The sequence below is a fragment of the Lepidochelys kempii genome, chromosome 1 (assembly GCF_965140285.1).
Source record: "Lepidochelys kempii isolate rLepKem1 chromosome 1, rLepKem1.hap1, whole genome shotgun sequence".
NCBI classification, from domain to species: Eukaryota; Metazoa; Chordata; order Testudines; family Cheloniidae; genus Lepidochelys; species Lepidochelys kempii.
In genome coordinates this window covers 299,802,030-299,818,418 of record NC_136380.1, presented here as the reverse complement: position 1 = coordinate 299,818,418, position 16,389 = coordinate 299,802,030, and the positions used below count along the sequence as shown (strand labels likewise).

Sequence of the window (16,389 nt, the reverse complement as noted above, 5' to 3'; positions counted from 1 at the left end):
GGGTAACCCACCCCTTTCATCATCTGTGGAGGGGTTGGATGGGAGGGTAGAGCTGAAAGTGGTCTGAGCAAACTGTCACAGCTGGGTTGTGGGTGGCCTGTGTGCATCAGTCAGTTACCAAGTTGAGTTCAGGAGATGAGTGGTGGAATCAGAGTTGAGCTGGGTCAGGATACTAGGAAGTCAGGGTTCAGGCAGCAGCTTACAGGCAGCAGGCAAGTAGTGGAGTTGGCGATGAATGAAGTTCAGAAACCGGAGTCTAGTGTCCACAGTAAGGGAAGGTCTGGAGCAGAAGAAAGCAGATGGTCTGCATCATTGCTCAGATAGCTCCCCATAATGGCTTAATATACCAATGTGAGCCAAATGCTGGGCTGTGCGGGGCCACCACTCAGACCCTGCTGGATGGTTCTTCCAGCAGTGTCTAGCTTCACCAGGTCCTCCAGTGAAAACCTGGCCTGAGCTTCCAATGATGATGCAGTAGTGTCAGCAATGCTAAACCACCATGTTCCCAGATTATAGTCCCTTAAATTCTTACAGTTCCCAAAGGAACAGTACACCACAGCTTACCAGTTGCACCTTAGATCACAGCTCTGCTTCCAAACCACTTGAATGTTGTGGTAAAAAGACTCAAAGATGCAGATCTCACAGAAAAAGGGTTCAAGTGTAAGATAGAGGCAGCTAAAGTCCCGAGGTGCAGGAGACAGTCAAATTTGCCCAAATCTCTTGAAAGTGGAATCCACAGTTAACTGGTCTGTGTCTAAAACAAAAAGTCCAGTCTTTTATAGGTTTGGCTAATTATTACCACATTATTATACCATATAAATTATTATTTGTCGGGGATTTAGTGACATTGTGTCTGCTATTACAATCTGAGTGTTGTGAGATGTTATTGATAAGATAGGCCTTCTCTTAATGCTGAATGCTATGAGGTTTCTGTTCAGTCTGACCTCTGGAAAGTAGTTTCTCAGCTGGAGTCACACCACAGAGAATCCTCTGCCACAAGCACCTAACAGTTTTATCCTGGCTTTTTCAAGCTACATTGTCCATGTGGATCTTGGTGGGTTACAGATGATGTTGGAGCTAAGAGGTAACTAGGTCTCAACCCATTAAAGTCACTTTAGATTAGAACCAGGACTTGAATTTAGATAAAAAGGAGCCACTGTAGTTCTTTGAGCATGGGTTTGAGGTGATCCCATCAACCTTTGATGCCAGAGAGGTGGACTACTAAGAAGGACTGAGGAAATTTTTGGAGGACAGTTTCCATTGGGCCTTCATTGCCACCACTATGTCAATGACCTTCATAAGAAAAGGGGGTTTGGAAACTGGGCATTAATTGGTAAGGTTGCAGACACTTAGTGTAGACTTTTTCAAAATTAGCTAGACTGCAGAGGGTTTGTCTTTCTTGGAGGAGGCATTGATGTTTTCAGTTAATAAAGGGCCCAGTTAAAAAAGGGTATTAGCATCCACTAGTAATGAGGGAAAAGCACCAGGTTCATATATCACGTGTAAGGCTAAGATTTTGTCATGGTTATTTTTAGTAGAAGTCACGGACATGTCATGAGCAATAAACAAAAATTCACAGAAGCCGTGACCTGTCTGTGACTTTTGCTGCTGAGGCTCCATGGCTCCCCCCTGCCACCGTGGTGGCTGGGAGCTGTGGGGTTCCCCCTCTGCCCGCAGCAGCTGGAAGCTGCAAGGGGGGCCCCCCTCTGCCCATGGTGGCTGGGAGCTGCAGTATGACCATTTTTTCAAAAGAGAAAATGGGACACCCCCAGCCGCTCGCCCGAGGCATCCCTCTGTGCAAGGCTGTTGCCCGTCGCTGAAACCCTGAGGAGGGCCCCCTCAGGAGTCTGTCACCTGTCGCTGGAACCTTGCAGGGGGTCCCTTGTCCCTGCTGTCTCCTGTTACTGGAATCCTGCCAAGGCCCTGCTGGCTGCCAGCTCCAGAGTCCTGCAGCCCCTTGGACTGAAGCAGAGAATATCACAGATTCTGTGACTTTCATGACCTTCATGACAAAAAGTAGCTTTAATCATGAGCTAAGTCTTCCTTGCAGCTTTTAGGTCTGATTTGATGAGTGGCTTAAATTTCACCAAGGCCAAAAGATTTGGCACTGTTCTTAGTCCTAAGTATAATATATGAACTAATTCTCTACTGATGGAACATCTCTGTAGTATTGTTACATCAATTATTCTCTTATTCTTCTCTTCCAGCTTTCTTGGTTACATTTACATACCTATTCCAACATCTAGTTTGGTAAGAAGAAAAGAAAGTTGGGCAGGTTTGTCTCAGTGGGAGTTAACTAATCCATCTTAAAATAATGATGACAAAAAAGACCATATCTGCGAGCAGAGCTTCCTTGATTCTCTTTCTGTGCCAGATGATTACTGCATTGGAAGTACCTCTTGATCGTAAGTATTAACTTGTGAAATAAGCATGTTATAATGGAAGATAAGGACAACATCTAAAACCAAACATTGAGAATGTATTAGCCAATGAAGGAGAATCTATGTATCAAAGCATTTTAATCATTAAGTGTTTACTTTCAATTTATAATGTTTTAAAAGAACTGTATAAATAAAATGGCCTGCATAATTAGCCTGAGAATGGCTGATGGAAGATTTCCATAATTATGACAAATTTCTAAAAGTATCTATTATAGGCCGGGATGGTATTGTTAAGGTTGCCCAACACTTCCCATTATAAGACCCTGTGTTCAGTAGTTTATAATTTTGCTGAACTTTGACCATTTTGCCTGAAATTTTCCATTCCATGTTCAATGCCTGGTGTCTGCCTTAGGTTGGATTTTTTTTGGAAAAATTTCAACCAAAACAAAACAGTTCAGTCATTTTCAGGAACAGACTAGAGAAAAATACATTGTTTCTCCCATGGATCATTCCAGGAAGGAAGTCCAGGCCCAGGACTGGCAAAGATAATTAAGAGCCCTAGGTGGCATAGGGGGACAGCTTCCCTAGGGCCGATCCTCCCCTTCTCCCTGTTTCCAGGTTTGGGGGTCGGGGTGCAACAAGGGAGGGCCAGGGGGCTCAGATCTCCGCGCTTTGGCCATAAACAGAGAGGTGAGGAAAGCTGGGGGGAGGAGGTCCTGGTTTCTTCAGGGAGCTGGGAGGGAGATGAGAGGGTAGCGGGGGAGAAAGAGCTGCAAACCACCTCCTTAATTCCTACCTAATTTTTTTCATAAATATCCAAGGTTAGCATCTCTGCCCCAGGTCACCTGACACTCCAGGGAGCAGGTCACCCTTTTATAGTGGCATTTCCTAAATTTGGAATGGTTGACTTTGCGACTTAAATAATGTTCTTGTAACAAAGTTGTGTGTGTGTGTGTGTGTGTGTGTAATACTAAAAATAAACTACATAAAAGTGAAAGTATCAATTCACTAAAGAGACCTAAGTGTTATGTAGATATCTCAATGAAGATCTCTGCTCAATGTGCAGATGCAGTCAAAAGAGCAAACAAGATGCTACGATACATAAAGAATAGGATGGAGAATAATACATAAAATATTATAATGCCATTGTAGAAATCAGCGGTGCAGCTTCATCCACAGTACTGTGCAGTACTATTCACACTATCTCACAGGGGTATTTCAGAATTATAGAGGGTTCAGAAATAGGTAATGAGAATGGTTGGGGACATGAGAACACTCTTACATGTTGAGATATTGAAAAGGCTGGGATTGTTTACCTTCGAAAGAAAACAAATTAAAAGGGGCATAATACAACTATATAAAATAATGAATGGTACAAAGAAAGTAGATCTTGAGCTTCTGTTCTCCCTGTCTCCTAACCCGAATAAGGAGATGTTCAATTAAATTAAAAATGGCAAATTTAAAAGTGATAAAAGGAAATGCTGTTTACTCCTGGGGCATTCTATGCCAAAAAATTGAAAATTCTGCACACAATATTGCAAAATTCTGCAAATTTTATTTGTCAAAATAACACTATATAATCACACCAGTTTCAATTATTTTGGTAATTTATTTCAAAATGCCTGTCAGAAAGTATGTCTGTAACAATACAGACACACACAAAAATTCCCCCAAGAGTAGAGAGTTAAAGAAACCCCTATGAAAACTCAGTTCCAGTTTCTCTGCCCCCTTCCCCCCCCCACAGCCCAAGCCCAGCCCGGGGGGGGGCAGACACCCACAACCCCCTTCCCCTCAGAGTCCAGCCATGGTGCCCCTTCAGCCAATACTCTCTTCCCCCCAGAGCCCAGACATCCACCCTCTCTCCCCCACCAGAGCCAAGCCATGTCTCCTCCAGCCCAGACACCTGCCCCAGAGCCCAGGAATCTAGAGGGAGAAACAGCCTAATGCTTGGTCCCAGGCTTGCATGGAGCTTCCTGCGCGCTGCCGTCTCCTTCCCTCAGGGTGTGCTGATAATTGCAGCTGCCAGGAATCCTCTAGCTCCCTCGCCCTCCACCCAGCAGTGTCTTCGGTGTGTGAGCTGGGCTCTGTCTGGGTCAGTGGCCCCTAGTGGCCCCCAGTAGCATTGCATCCCATTTCTGTGGGGGAAAGAAAATTCTGCGTGCACAATGTTAGTTTCTGCAAAATTCTGCATTGCGCAGTGGTACAGAATTCTCCCGGGAGTAACTGTGCCACATATGTAATTAGACTGTGGAACTCACTGCTGCAGGAAGTTTCTAAGGCTAAGAATTTAACAAGATTTAAAAAGGAATTGGATAAGAATAATATCCAGAGTTGTTGTAGATAACGCTAATGACAATTCTGAAAGGGGTATGAAAACTCCATGCTTCTGGGTTTAAGATAATCTCTAATCATTATAGACTGCGTTGAGATGTAATGTGGGGGTGCAGATTACTCTACATCTAGCTACTGTGGAGTTCTTACACCTGCCTCTAAAACATCTGGTGTGGGTCATTGTTGGAGACAGAACATTGGACTAGATGGACCACCGGTCTGGTCCAGTGCAGCAATTGCTATGTTCCTATATTGAACACTTCCATTGATTATAACCACTGTGACAGAGTCAGGCCAGATGGCTACAGGAGAGTGATCGAAGGGAGATATATTAGCCCCAGATTAAGCAGGTCCCTTTTCCCTGGGTAAGGTAACAGGGGCAGTTCCAGCATAATCAGGAACTTGCTGGAACCAATTAAGGCAGGCAGGCTAATTAGGACACCTGGAGCCAATTAAGGAGCTGCTAGAATCAATTAAGACAGGCAGGCTAATCAGGGCACCTGGTTTAAAAAGGACCTCACTTCAGTCAGTGAGGGGCGTGCAAGGAGCAGGGAGTGAGAGAGTGTGCTGGTGGAGGACTGAGGAGTACAAACGCTATCTGGCATCAGGAAGAAGGTCCTGTGGCAAGGATAAAAAAGGTGTGGGGAGGAGGCCATGGGGAAGTAGCCCAGGGAGTTGTAGCTGTCGCACAGCTGTTACAAGAAATGCTGTAGACAGCTGTGATCCACAGGGCCCTGGGCTGGAACCAGAGTAGAGGGCGTGCCCAGTTTCCCCCGCATCCCCCTTCTCCCATTGGATATAAGAGCAGTTGACCTGGACTGTGGGTCCCACCAGAGGGAAAAGTCCCTGGCCTGTCTCCCAACCCACTAGGTGGATCAACAGAGGCTGTGGGGTTTGTTCTCCTTCCTTTTCTCCGTGCTGGCCAGCGATGAGGTTAGCTGAGTGAATGGCAGGTTTGAGCCACAAGCAAGGGCTACTGTGAATCTGTGAGGAGAGCAAATCCGCCAATAAGTGTAAGACCCACCAAGGCAGAGAAGGAACTTTATCACACCACGTAGAACAGGGAAACCCAGTTTAAATCTAGTCATATTTAACAGAAGTTAATTTTAAGACAGGGAAACTCAAACTTTGCTACACCAAGGGTTATGTAGGCAATTTGCTGGAAGTCTGAGGTGGATTCCTAATTGGTGTAAAACAGCCTCCTTCATCTTCGAGCCAGTGGTGTAGCCTGCAGGGACTAAAAGGCCAGCAGGTAGCTCTGCAACTTTATCGGGGCATTCAAGGCATCTGGCTTCACTCCCATTTTGAAGATCAGTATGGTCATGGGCCATGTTTCAGAATTCTGAGCCACAAGTTCCCCCTTAGGTGCTATGCCTGTCTTAAACCAATTGTCTGAAAGGACAATTTAGGACCACTGATAACTGCAGGTTTAATACATGAGCAAATTCACTGATGTCTCTAATCTGCATGGTTTCCTTTACCACAGTTTTGTCTGTAATAAACGATTATCTACTGTAATCATCTTGGGGTTCATTAAGCAACAAAGCAGTGAATGAGAAAGGAATAAAACGTTTAATAAAACAAAGTAGAGTGATTCTGTGGTGAACTGCTGTACACAGCTACACTGTGTTCTCAATGCTAGCGTCCAGCGCACATCTCTAAATTCCTATATTCATAATATTGTCCCTTATGAGGGAGCGTCTCTAAATTATAATCTTCCACAAACATATGTCTGCATCCACTACTGTAAATGCTTATTTTTCTTTAATAACAATACACCTAAATTGCAAGTATTTGTAGTTTTCCCCTACACGTTTCCCAGATATTTCAAACTAATGACCTTCATTTCTATAACAAGATCAATATATCTAAATGAGACTGGACTTGTAAATGCCCTTACAGCACTACATTACTAAACTGCCGTTCTGTGATTTTTAAAGTCTGAGGTGCAAATGCCTGTGTTTTCTAAGTAGAACTTGTTTCCCAGGCTCTTTAATTTTACACAATAAAAAGAAAAGTAATTCAAGCCCCTTCATAGGTTTGAAATGTATATAGTTTATTTGAATGATTTTAATGTGCCCATTACAGTGGTATCTGGGCACATGAAAGACCATAAAAGCAACGCTTTAGATTAGATTAACCTGCCTTCAATAGACAGCAAAAATGGACCTCCTACCTGTACCATGCCAGCTCTTAAATTATTAGCTAAATAATTGTTGTTATAAATAATGGTAAAAACAATCAGAACATATATTAATTATTTCAGTGTGACCAAGGGATGATCAACAGTTTAGGTAATAAAAGGTAGTTTTAGTCTTTTCATTCTTTGAAATATTATTGAAGATGGGACCATATGCAAAGTAAACAGTATGAGGATGAGATCATATAGTATAGCATGTGACAGGGAAGATTAATTATACTTTTCAGTTATTTTTCAAATTGAAATTAATTGCATGTCTGTGGAATAGAGTTAGATACTTTTGTCTTTGCATCCAATGAAGTGAGCTGTAGCTCACGAAAGCTTATGCTCAAATAAATTTGTTAGGCTCTAAGGTGCCACAAGTACTCCTTTTCTTTTGTGAATACAGACTAACACGGCTGCTACTCTGAAACCTGTCTTTGTAAGAGTTATTTTAGCCTTAAGCATTTCCTTTGTACTTCCATATGGTCATATGGGTAGATTGATTTTGGCTGCAGCATGAGAGCAATGTACTCTATTAATTCTGATTTCCTGCCTCCTCAATACTTCCGAATCAATGTTCTATGTCCCTTTTAGGTCAATGCCACATACCAGGGTTGCCATTAAAAAGTGAGCATTTCAGAGCAGTTTCCTATACAGTGGAATCTGAGATACTGTAGTATTTCCTGACACAATGGCAAATGTTTTTAGTATTTCAGATATTACTGTGTGGTAACTGTTGATAAATGTTCTCTTTATAGACGTCCACGTATTTGTCAGAGATACTTACCTTCCCTCTCTAAGATGCTAAGTTTCTTCTTACTAACAAATGATTCTCTTTAATCTCTGTTTGCCCATTCACCTGCTGATTCTGATGGGGGGAAAAGCAATACTTCTCAAAGAATGTAAGTTTCTGTCCACAAAAAATAGATAGTGAAAAATAAAATGTGTGCTGCTTAAAATTAATACTTATTTTGTTGAGCATTGAGTGTAAAGTCCAAATAATGTGGATCAGGTATTTGTTCACAATTGTGTTTGCTGTGGCTAAATGTTTTGTGCATGCAGTGTTAAGAAAACACTATTGTATATGTGTCAGCTTGAAGGTGTTTTTATAAAATAAAACATTCAAACACAGTTTAATTTTACTTTACCTGAACAATAAGAGTCTTACAATTTTTTTAAAGCAATTTGCTATTGCTACTTTCAGGAGTAAACACATTTGGTGAAACTGAATTCATTGAGAGGTGTGTATGCATAAGGCAGGGACAATATGATCCACTCATTTTTTATAACTCTGAAGGTGGAGACATTTTTATTTATTTTTAAACAGTGCATACAGTGAATTAACTAGGTCCAGTCTTCCTTCAGGATGCACTAACATGGCCATTGTGCCCATCTTGAATCCAATGAATTCAAATACAACGGGACTCCACATAGGTTTGAATGTTTTCAGATCTTGATGCAGGATTGAGATCTTATATGTGCATCAGGTGCTATCAATATATTGTATTACAGAAGTGCTCAAATTGTACCCCTTTTCAGACAGCACTTTTGCCATCTTAGAACATTGGGTGTACTGGCCCCAGGAACTGTTCCCCAGAGGGGAAAAGAACTAGCCTCTGACTGCTTCTCTACAGGAACATGTGAAGAGTCATATCCTGGGAAGAAAACCTCCCAATCACTTTCCTGTATGCAGTGAGGGAGGAAAGGACATGCTAATCCTGAAGGACCCGTTCTGTTCTATTTAGGGGATTATACCACGCCATGATACAATGGTATTTGAACGTATCCACCTTGCTATTCCAGGAGATGAGCATGTGCAACTCCCACTGCAGCCCACTGGGAAGTATCTCCTGGAATGGTTGGTCCCTTGTGAAACCATTTCTCTTTCTCTTTTCAAGATACGTAATAACTAGTCAAATATGGAAATATGCATTTGCAATGAGTTAATGAAAAAATTCCAAAATTTGTAAAAAAAAAAAAAAGGTTGGCTCTGAGAATTTCAGTACCTTCCTGTTAGTGTGACAGTTATGGCCCAGTACTGTGAGGCACTTGAGCACCGCCTGTGAGATGGTGTGCACTCTCAACTCCCATTGATAGGATCAGGACCCTTGTTACTAAGACTTCTTCTAATTTTGAGGTACTAACCAACTTCTAGCTGGAAAATCTTGCACAGTTTTATGATTCCTTAGCAGCATGTTTAGAGCAATCTTAGGTCCCCGTTCTACAATCCTTACACACAGAAGTGTCCCAGAGGAACTTTATGGTGAATATTTTTGTCAGTGAACATTTTTTTACCCGTGTAAGGGTTTCAGGATGATACCCTTACAGATCAGGTCAGATAATTCAGTGGTTAAGTGAATACTGGGGTATACATGCTTACGTGCACAATAATTTACATTTGATTTCAGAGGAATTTACTCTGGAAAAAAGCAGCATATGTGAGGAAGGGTCATAGGCCAAGGGATTTAATGGACTTTATTTATTTAAAGCTGAACATATTCAGGGATAGCACTCTGAACTACTGTAATGATACTCTGGCTGCCACTGAAGTGTAAAACAGATTGGGAGTGAGAAATGCAGTAAGACATTGACTGGCACTGTCTGCAACTCCTTCTTCTGTCAGGAAATTTTGCATTCCTTTCTGTGCAAAGAGAGGTGCAATCAATGGTAAATGATTGCAAATTACTTTATGTAGATTGGCACCAACTCCTTCACCAGGGGAATGAGTGTCAAACCATGCCAATCATTCTTGAGCACTTGACTGACCCTGACATCTCTTGTTCATCCTTGGACAATTCAGCAAAATGGCTATTCCTTATTAGTTTATGGAAAAGATAGAAAATGCAAAATCCATTTTAGGTTTGTTCAGTACTAGGAGAAAAAAATGTAGAATTTTTCCAAGTACTACTTTTGATACAGAATTCCTAAATGTCAGTATCTGTCTTATTCCATCCTTAGTGGATATATTTATTTTTCTAAAAACTTAAGCTATAGTCAAACTTTCAGGTACACATTTATGCAAAAATTATTTTACTCCTGAAATGTAGCTGTCCTTAAATCATACCTCAAGTGTGAATTAGTCATGTTATGACTGAAATTTTGAACAAACTGGACTCCTACTTGGAGTGTTTGAAACACATCCAATATTTATAAAATGAAAACAACGTACATCACTTTTGATTGGTTTATGTAGACTGAAGAGAGCTCTTTTCAAGTGTAAATTAGGGCTCTTGTTTGTTTGTTTTGAAATATTTGTTGATTTTAAGGATTCGGGTGTCCTTTGACTTCACAAATATTGAATGAGATCTGTAGTATATTAAACAAGGAATACCCATTAAAACCTCTTTTGAAGGGTCTTCCGTTGTGGTAAATCAGCACAGCTTCATTGAAGTGAATAGAGCTAACCTGATTTACAATAGAAGACCATCTTGCCTTTTGAATGCAAAGGATACTTTGATACCAGTCTTTTGTTGCTAATTTTGTCTTTTTTGCCTATAAAACTGGTGTGTTGGTACCTTGAAAATATCATTGTTTCTTAATGTTTCTTAATTATGTTCTGCAATAAAGTATCACAGCCTCCAACAATAACTCAGCAATCTCCAAAAGACTACATTGTTGACCCTCGAGAGAATATTGTAATACAATGTGAAGCAAAAGGAAAGCCACCTCCTAGGTTAGTACTACTTCTATTGCTTTTGCTGCTACAGAAAAATGTAGAAAAGCTAGAATAACAAATATGAAAACTAAGAGGAAATGAAGTAATTTTCTAGACTAATACACATAGCTTTAATCTAAACTAGTGACATCAAATCAGTATGAAGTCTTATGTTTACCATCCTTGTTATTTTTATAATATTAATAATATCTGCATTAAGTGAGTCCTTCCCGTAGAAGTGCTGAGGAGACTGAACTGAACAACAGTACCATAGAAACATTCTAAAAATGTATAGTGTTACAATGTTGAAAGATCCTCTTAAAGTTTTCAATAGGAAAATCAGTAAAGGGGATCATTACAGTAAAAGGAGGGGGGCACTTCAAAGAATACCATAGCACTGGTCTGCTCACCTTCTACCCTTGGGTATCCTGGTGGAATTTCTACAATGCAGGTGGCGTATGAGCACACATAACTGCTAGAACAAGGCTGAAAGTGGAGGTCTCAAATTCATCCATGGTCTGCACCATTATTTGCTTGATTGATGTATTCTATGATTGCTAAATTGTACAATTTTGTGAGCAAAATGCAATGAGCTAAGGAATGTGTGTCAGCTTAAACTTGAGTGCCCTTGATTTTCTAGGCTTATTTTATAGCTTTCACATTACTCACCGTATATTAGGGGCACAGGTGGTGGTGTGCCTATAGTTACGGTTCCCCAATAATTCCATTGTAAGACCATGTTTTCAGTTGCTTGTAACTTTACCAATTTTTAATAATTCTGGCTGAAATTTTCTGTGCCACATGTCTGCGTGTTAGGCTGAATTGTCTGGAAAGTTTCAGCAGAAAGAGTTCAGCTGCTTTCTAGAATGAGGGTAAGGGAAAATATATTGTTTTGCCAATATTTAAAAAAAATCTTACAGCTTTTGTTGAGAAGCTCTAATTCCCTCCAGTTTTTAGAGTTGGGTCTTGAAAATATTCAGGGATGTGACTATGGGATCAAAGAGAGGTTCTTTTTGGTGTCTTCATGAAAATCCACCTGAATTTGTTCAACTTATAAACATCTAAAAATTACCATTTGTATATGTTCAGTAGAGGTTTGATAGAGGCTGGAAGTAAAGTTCACCAAACATTTTGTGTACTGAGCATGCGCCACTCACACAATGCTCTATGCAAACTACACTGAGCATGCTTCACCCCCACAGAGCTCATTGACATATGCCAATCCATGGCTGAGCAATTGTTCCTTCTGGCATCTGGGGGCAGTTCTGATGCTGGACACCAGAACTGAGAGCAGGGAGATTTTCCCTCCTGTGCTCTCAAATTTTTTATTGTAGGATGTTTTTAATGTCACACGTCTGTTATAGAGGTGCGGTAGCATCTCTAGTGTTAATGCTGCACCAGGATTTCTATTTCAACAGAGGTAATGACATTCTCTAAAAACTCCGTGTTGAGTGAGGTGATGAATTCGTAATGCTTTCTGTAGTTTGTGAAGTGCTTGAATTTTCTAGTGCAATTTCCAAAGGGAAGTGGGGGGAACGGACAAGACGGGGACAGCCTGAGTTTATTTATGCCTATTTTCATAAGCACTATGTGACCAAATATTTTTTTTGATTGAGCTAATTGACTTGATTCATTTGGTCAAGCAGTAGAGGCTCATCTTTTAGATCAAGTGGTTCTGGGTTAGATCCCTTCAGACACAAGTGGGAATTAGCATGGCTATGGAACTCTAAAGTTTGCTAGAGAGAGGGTTAATGCAATGTGCCTCTTTGTCCCCTGCTATTGAATAAACCAGGGGTTCTCAAACTGTGGGTCGGAACCCCAAAGTGGGTGCCAGGGCTGGTGTTAGACTTGCTGGAGCCTAGGACCAAAGCCTGATGGCTTCAGCTCTGGGTGGTGGGGCTCAGGTTACAGCCCCCCCCTCCTCAGGCTGATGCCCTTGGGCTTTGCCCCCCTCCCCCCCAATCAGGGGTAATGGGGCTCAAGCGTTGGCTTTGGCCCTCCCCGCCAGTGCGGCGGGGCTTGGATTTTGCCTCCCACTCCCTGGCCCGGTGGAGCTCAGGTGGGCTCAGGCTTTGGTCCCCTCTCCTGGTCATGTAGTAATTTTTATTGTCAAAAGGGGGTCACGGTGCAATGAAGTTTGAGAACCCCTGGACTAAACCATAGATTGAGGCTTATGAATATGCTACTGCTTCTAACCAGCAAGCTGTCTTTTTAGCTTGAGCAACAGAGCTCATGCTTTTATTCCAAGTTCAGTCTCCTACATTGCCCATTCCGCACCTATCTATCTGAAGCTAAAGTTGAGCCACTCATGGTGCTCATGGATTACAGAAACTCTCCTGCACTGTCCAACCATAGGAGGACATACCACAATTTAAGCTGTGTGAACCCTGCTGAGTTGGTTGAATTTCACTTGTACTACATGTATTTAGATTTATATGTAAAAATCTCACTAGTTTTCAAATGTAAATGTTTAAGGTCTGATCCTGAGAGGTAATGAGTATCAGCAACACCCTCTAACTACACTAGGGGTTGTATGTGCTCAGCACCTCATGAGGTGCTGCCATACAGTCACGATCCTAGCATTGTATCAATGTATTTTTGGAAGTAAGAGAATATATCTTATGAATGCATTTTTAGAGCAGTAGGATTGGCATACTATGGATCTATTTTTTTTCCCAAAAAATAAATCTTTATGAATTGTAATACTGTAAATTCTCAGCAGCTACTTTACAAAATATCAGTTGTTTTGGGTAACACCAAAAGGAACCTAATAGATTGGTTATGGCCTACCCGAATGCAAAATTTAATATATAGAATCACAACTGTTTGCATTAGAGTAGTGAAAAGCAATCAAACCCACAATATTACCTTTTTATTCACTCTGGTAACTTAAAAAATGGACAAACCGAGTAAAAGACATGATCTCCTGCTGAGAACTTATATGACACATTTCAGCCCAGAGCAAATTCTTACAGGCCAGTTATAAACTCTTTGAATAATGGGGTTTATAATGGAAATGCTAATGAAGCTTTAACAGTATCAGTGCTAGCAGATTTTGCTGTATCATCTTTAGTGGAAAATGAAAGCATTTTTTCCTCTGTGATTAGCTTATCAATCCTTCTGTGTAATTTTATAATATAAATATTATAAACAATAATTTATCTTTTGTAATTTTTAATAATATAAATAATATATAGCAAAACTGCTGACCCTAAAAATGGCACCTATTAACAAATATAACCAAGTCTTTTGTCTCAAAGCATGTTTGTTTATTACTTATTTCTCAGTTAAATAATTCAAATATATTATTCTTAAGCCACATTTTTATGGTATACACAAAAATCTGTTTCAGAGTAACAGCCGTGTTAGTCTGTATTCGCAAAAAGAAAAGGAGTACTTGTGGCACCTTAGAGACTAACCAATTTATTTCAGCATAAGCTTATGCTCAGACAAATTGGTTAGTCTCTAAGGTGCCACAAGTACTCCTTTTCTTTTTACAAAAATCTGTGTGGTGTTAAGAGATTTTTCTAAAGTTATTTTTCTTGTTTTTTCCAAATCTTTAGTAATTAGTTTCCTATTCTTGTATTTATGATTCTAGTTTCTCATGGACACGTAATGGAACTCATTTTGATATAGATAAAGATGCAAGGGTAACAGTGAAGCCAAACTCAGGAACCCTTGTAATAAACATTATGAATGGCGGAAAGGCAGAAGCGTATGAAGGAGTGTATCAGTGTACAGCAAGGAATGAACGTGGAGCAGCAATTTCCAATAACATTGTTATACGCCCGTCCAGTAAGTGTAACTCTAACATTCATCAAACCTGAAACATTTGTACTTATTTGTTTTGTTGTGAACTTTTTGGTTTAATTATTTTCTTTTTTCCTTTCCTTAAAAAAAAAAAAAGACATCTTTTTAATCATCAAAGCGATCTTATTAGAAGGTAATTGTACAGTTTCTGATATTCTGGTTTAGTGCTGTACTGCATGAAAAAGCTGCCAATTTTCTCCAAAGTTCCTTAGTAAGTTAAACACCCAATATGTTTTCCTGGTTTTCAGTATGTCTGACTCATTTGTCATGTTTAAAATTGGACAGTGTATAAAACATTACAATTAGAAAAAAGAATTGTAAATCTTTAACATATTTCTTTGGTGTGGAGTACTCTTTTTAAAAAAAATCCGTTCTTGCAAAGCAATTACTTTAAAAAAGAAAAAAAAAAAAGCCCTAACATGGAGTATATTGAGACAAACACATATATCCCTCCTGTCCCCAAATCTTAGAATTTATTGTGGTATTATATTGGCTTACTTTTCAAACGTCACAGCTCTTGAGCTCAAATGTATTTTCTTGAGCTGCTCTTATTTTTACCATAGTCTTTGATAAATCTCTCCACATGGAATGCCATTTTAGAACTGTCTCACTTTGTTTTTTTCTAATTGTATGCATTGCTTTTCTACATGATCCAGAATCAAACTTGTCAAATGTTAGTGATTACCCAGAAGAATCCCTTTCTGTTTGATTGCGTAGAGTAAAGCAATGATTCTCTAAAACGTATAAACAAAAAAATTACGAAACCTTTCTTTTTCCCAAAGACAACACAACTACTCAGAAGTAGAAGTTATAATCCATGTACAGTAAATGTCAGAAGACCGTTCCTTTTAAATTATGTGACACATATCGTTCTTTCGTGGGGTTCTGTAACTTTATCAATCCAGAGTGTATATGAATGTGAAAATTATCTTCTACAGGATCCCCCTTGTGGACTAAAGAAAAAGTAGAACCAAAATATGTCAGAGAAGGTGATCCTCTAGTACTTCACTGCAGCCCTCCAGTTGGCTTACCACCACCTATAATATTTTGGATGGATAATTGTAAGTTTATATTAAATCTGCATAAAGAACATATTTCTTGACAATTTTGATTACTGTTCTAAATAATTTATAATTACTTATGAAAAATTGCAGGAGACAGTGTAGTTGCTCAGTGAGGATAAAATCTAGTCTCTGCTTGTGCAAGGCTGCACAGTTCCACAGAACAGGAAGGGCCATGCCTGCAGAGAGGCTGCTCATGTGCAGTGCGTGCAAAGAGGGTTGGGGCTGTCTTCATGAGTCTTGTGGTTTTATATTTGTTGACGTATTTTTGAGGGGAGATAAGGAAGCAGCTGAGAGCACTTACAAAGAGATGAGACATTACAAAAGGCAGAAGGTAGGTCACATCTGGGGTCCACAGATCACTAATGTATTTTTTTATGTATTATAATGAAAATAAATGTGTCCTTGTTTTTACTTAGCTTTCCAAAGACTGCCTCAAAATGAAAGGGTTTCCCAAGGTCTGAATGGAGACCTTTATTTTTCTAATGTAAAACCAGAGGACACTCGTGAGGACTATATTTGTTATGCGAGATTTAATCACACTCAGACTATACAGCAGAAGCAACCTATTTCTGTGAAGGTTTTTTCAAGTAAGTATTATTTTTCTTAATTATACACTTACATTGTATTTATCTGGATTTTTCACTTGCTGGCCTACAATTAAGTAGTTGTATGTGAGAGAGAAATTGTAATCTTCATCACAATAAGTAAGAAATAATTCTATACAACTTTAAAATATTAATGTCCAGTTTTCTTTATAAATACTTTACAAAAACATGAGTAGTCCTAAATCATACATGCTGTTTTACTTTCCATGTTCGCCTTTAAAGTCTTACGTTAAATACTGATTTTTTCTTTTTCAGTAATATCTCACTCAAATCACCTATATTTTGTAACATTTTACTTATTTAAAAATTATAATGTGATAAATACTGAATTTAAGTTGGCACTCCTATGTGCATACACCAG

The 16,389-nt window shown here is 39.7% G+C and overlaps 1 protein-coding gene across 29 annotated transcripts in view; it reads left to right on the top strand.

The window, feature by feature from the left end:
* Window positions 1-16,389, top strand: part of NRCAM (neuronal cell adhesion molecule) — a 298,267-nt gene that overhangs the window by 184,440 nt on the left and 97,438 nt on the right. For 19 of the 29 annotated variants that reach the window (XR_012156792.1, XR_012156791.1, XM_078851134.1 and 16 more), the window contains 6 exons: window positions 2,208-2,405; window positions 7,779-7,796; window positions 10,462-10,567; window positions 14,148-14,344; window positions 15,298-15,420; window positions 15,840-16,010. Coding sequence is in view for 27 of the 29 variants with exons in the window: in XM_078851134.1 (XP_078707260.1) it covers window positions 2,315-2,405; window positions 7,779-7,796; window positions 10,462-10,567; window positions 14,148-14,344; window positions 15,298-15,420; window positions 15,840-16,010 (706 nt within the window). In the remaining 2 variants the exon portion in view is untranslated. Of the gene's footprint in view, window positions 1-2,207; window positions 2,406-7,778; window positions 7,797-10,461; window positions 10,568-14,147; window positions 14,345-15,297; window positions 15,421-15,839; window positions 16,011-16,389 lie in introns of those variants that run through there. The other 10 variants (XM_073328073.1, XM_073328067.1, XM_073328066.1 and 7 more) reach the window with 3 other exon arrangements.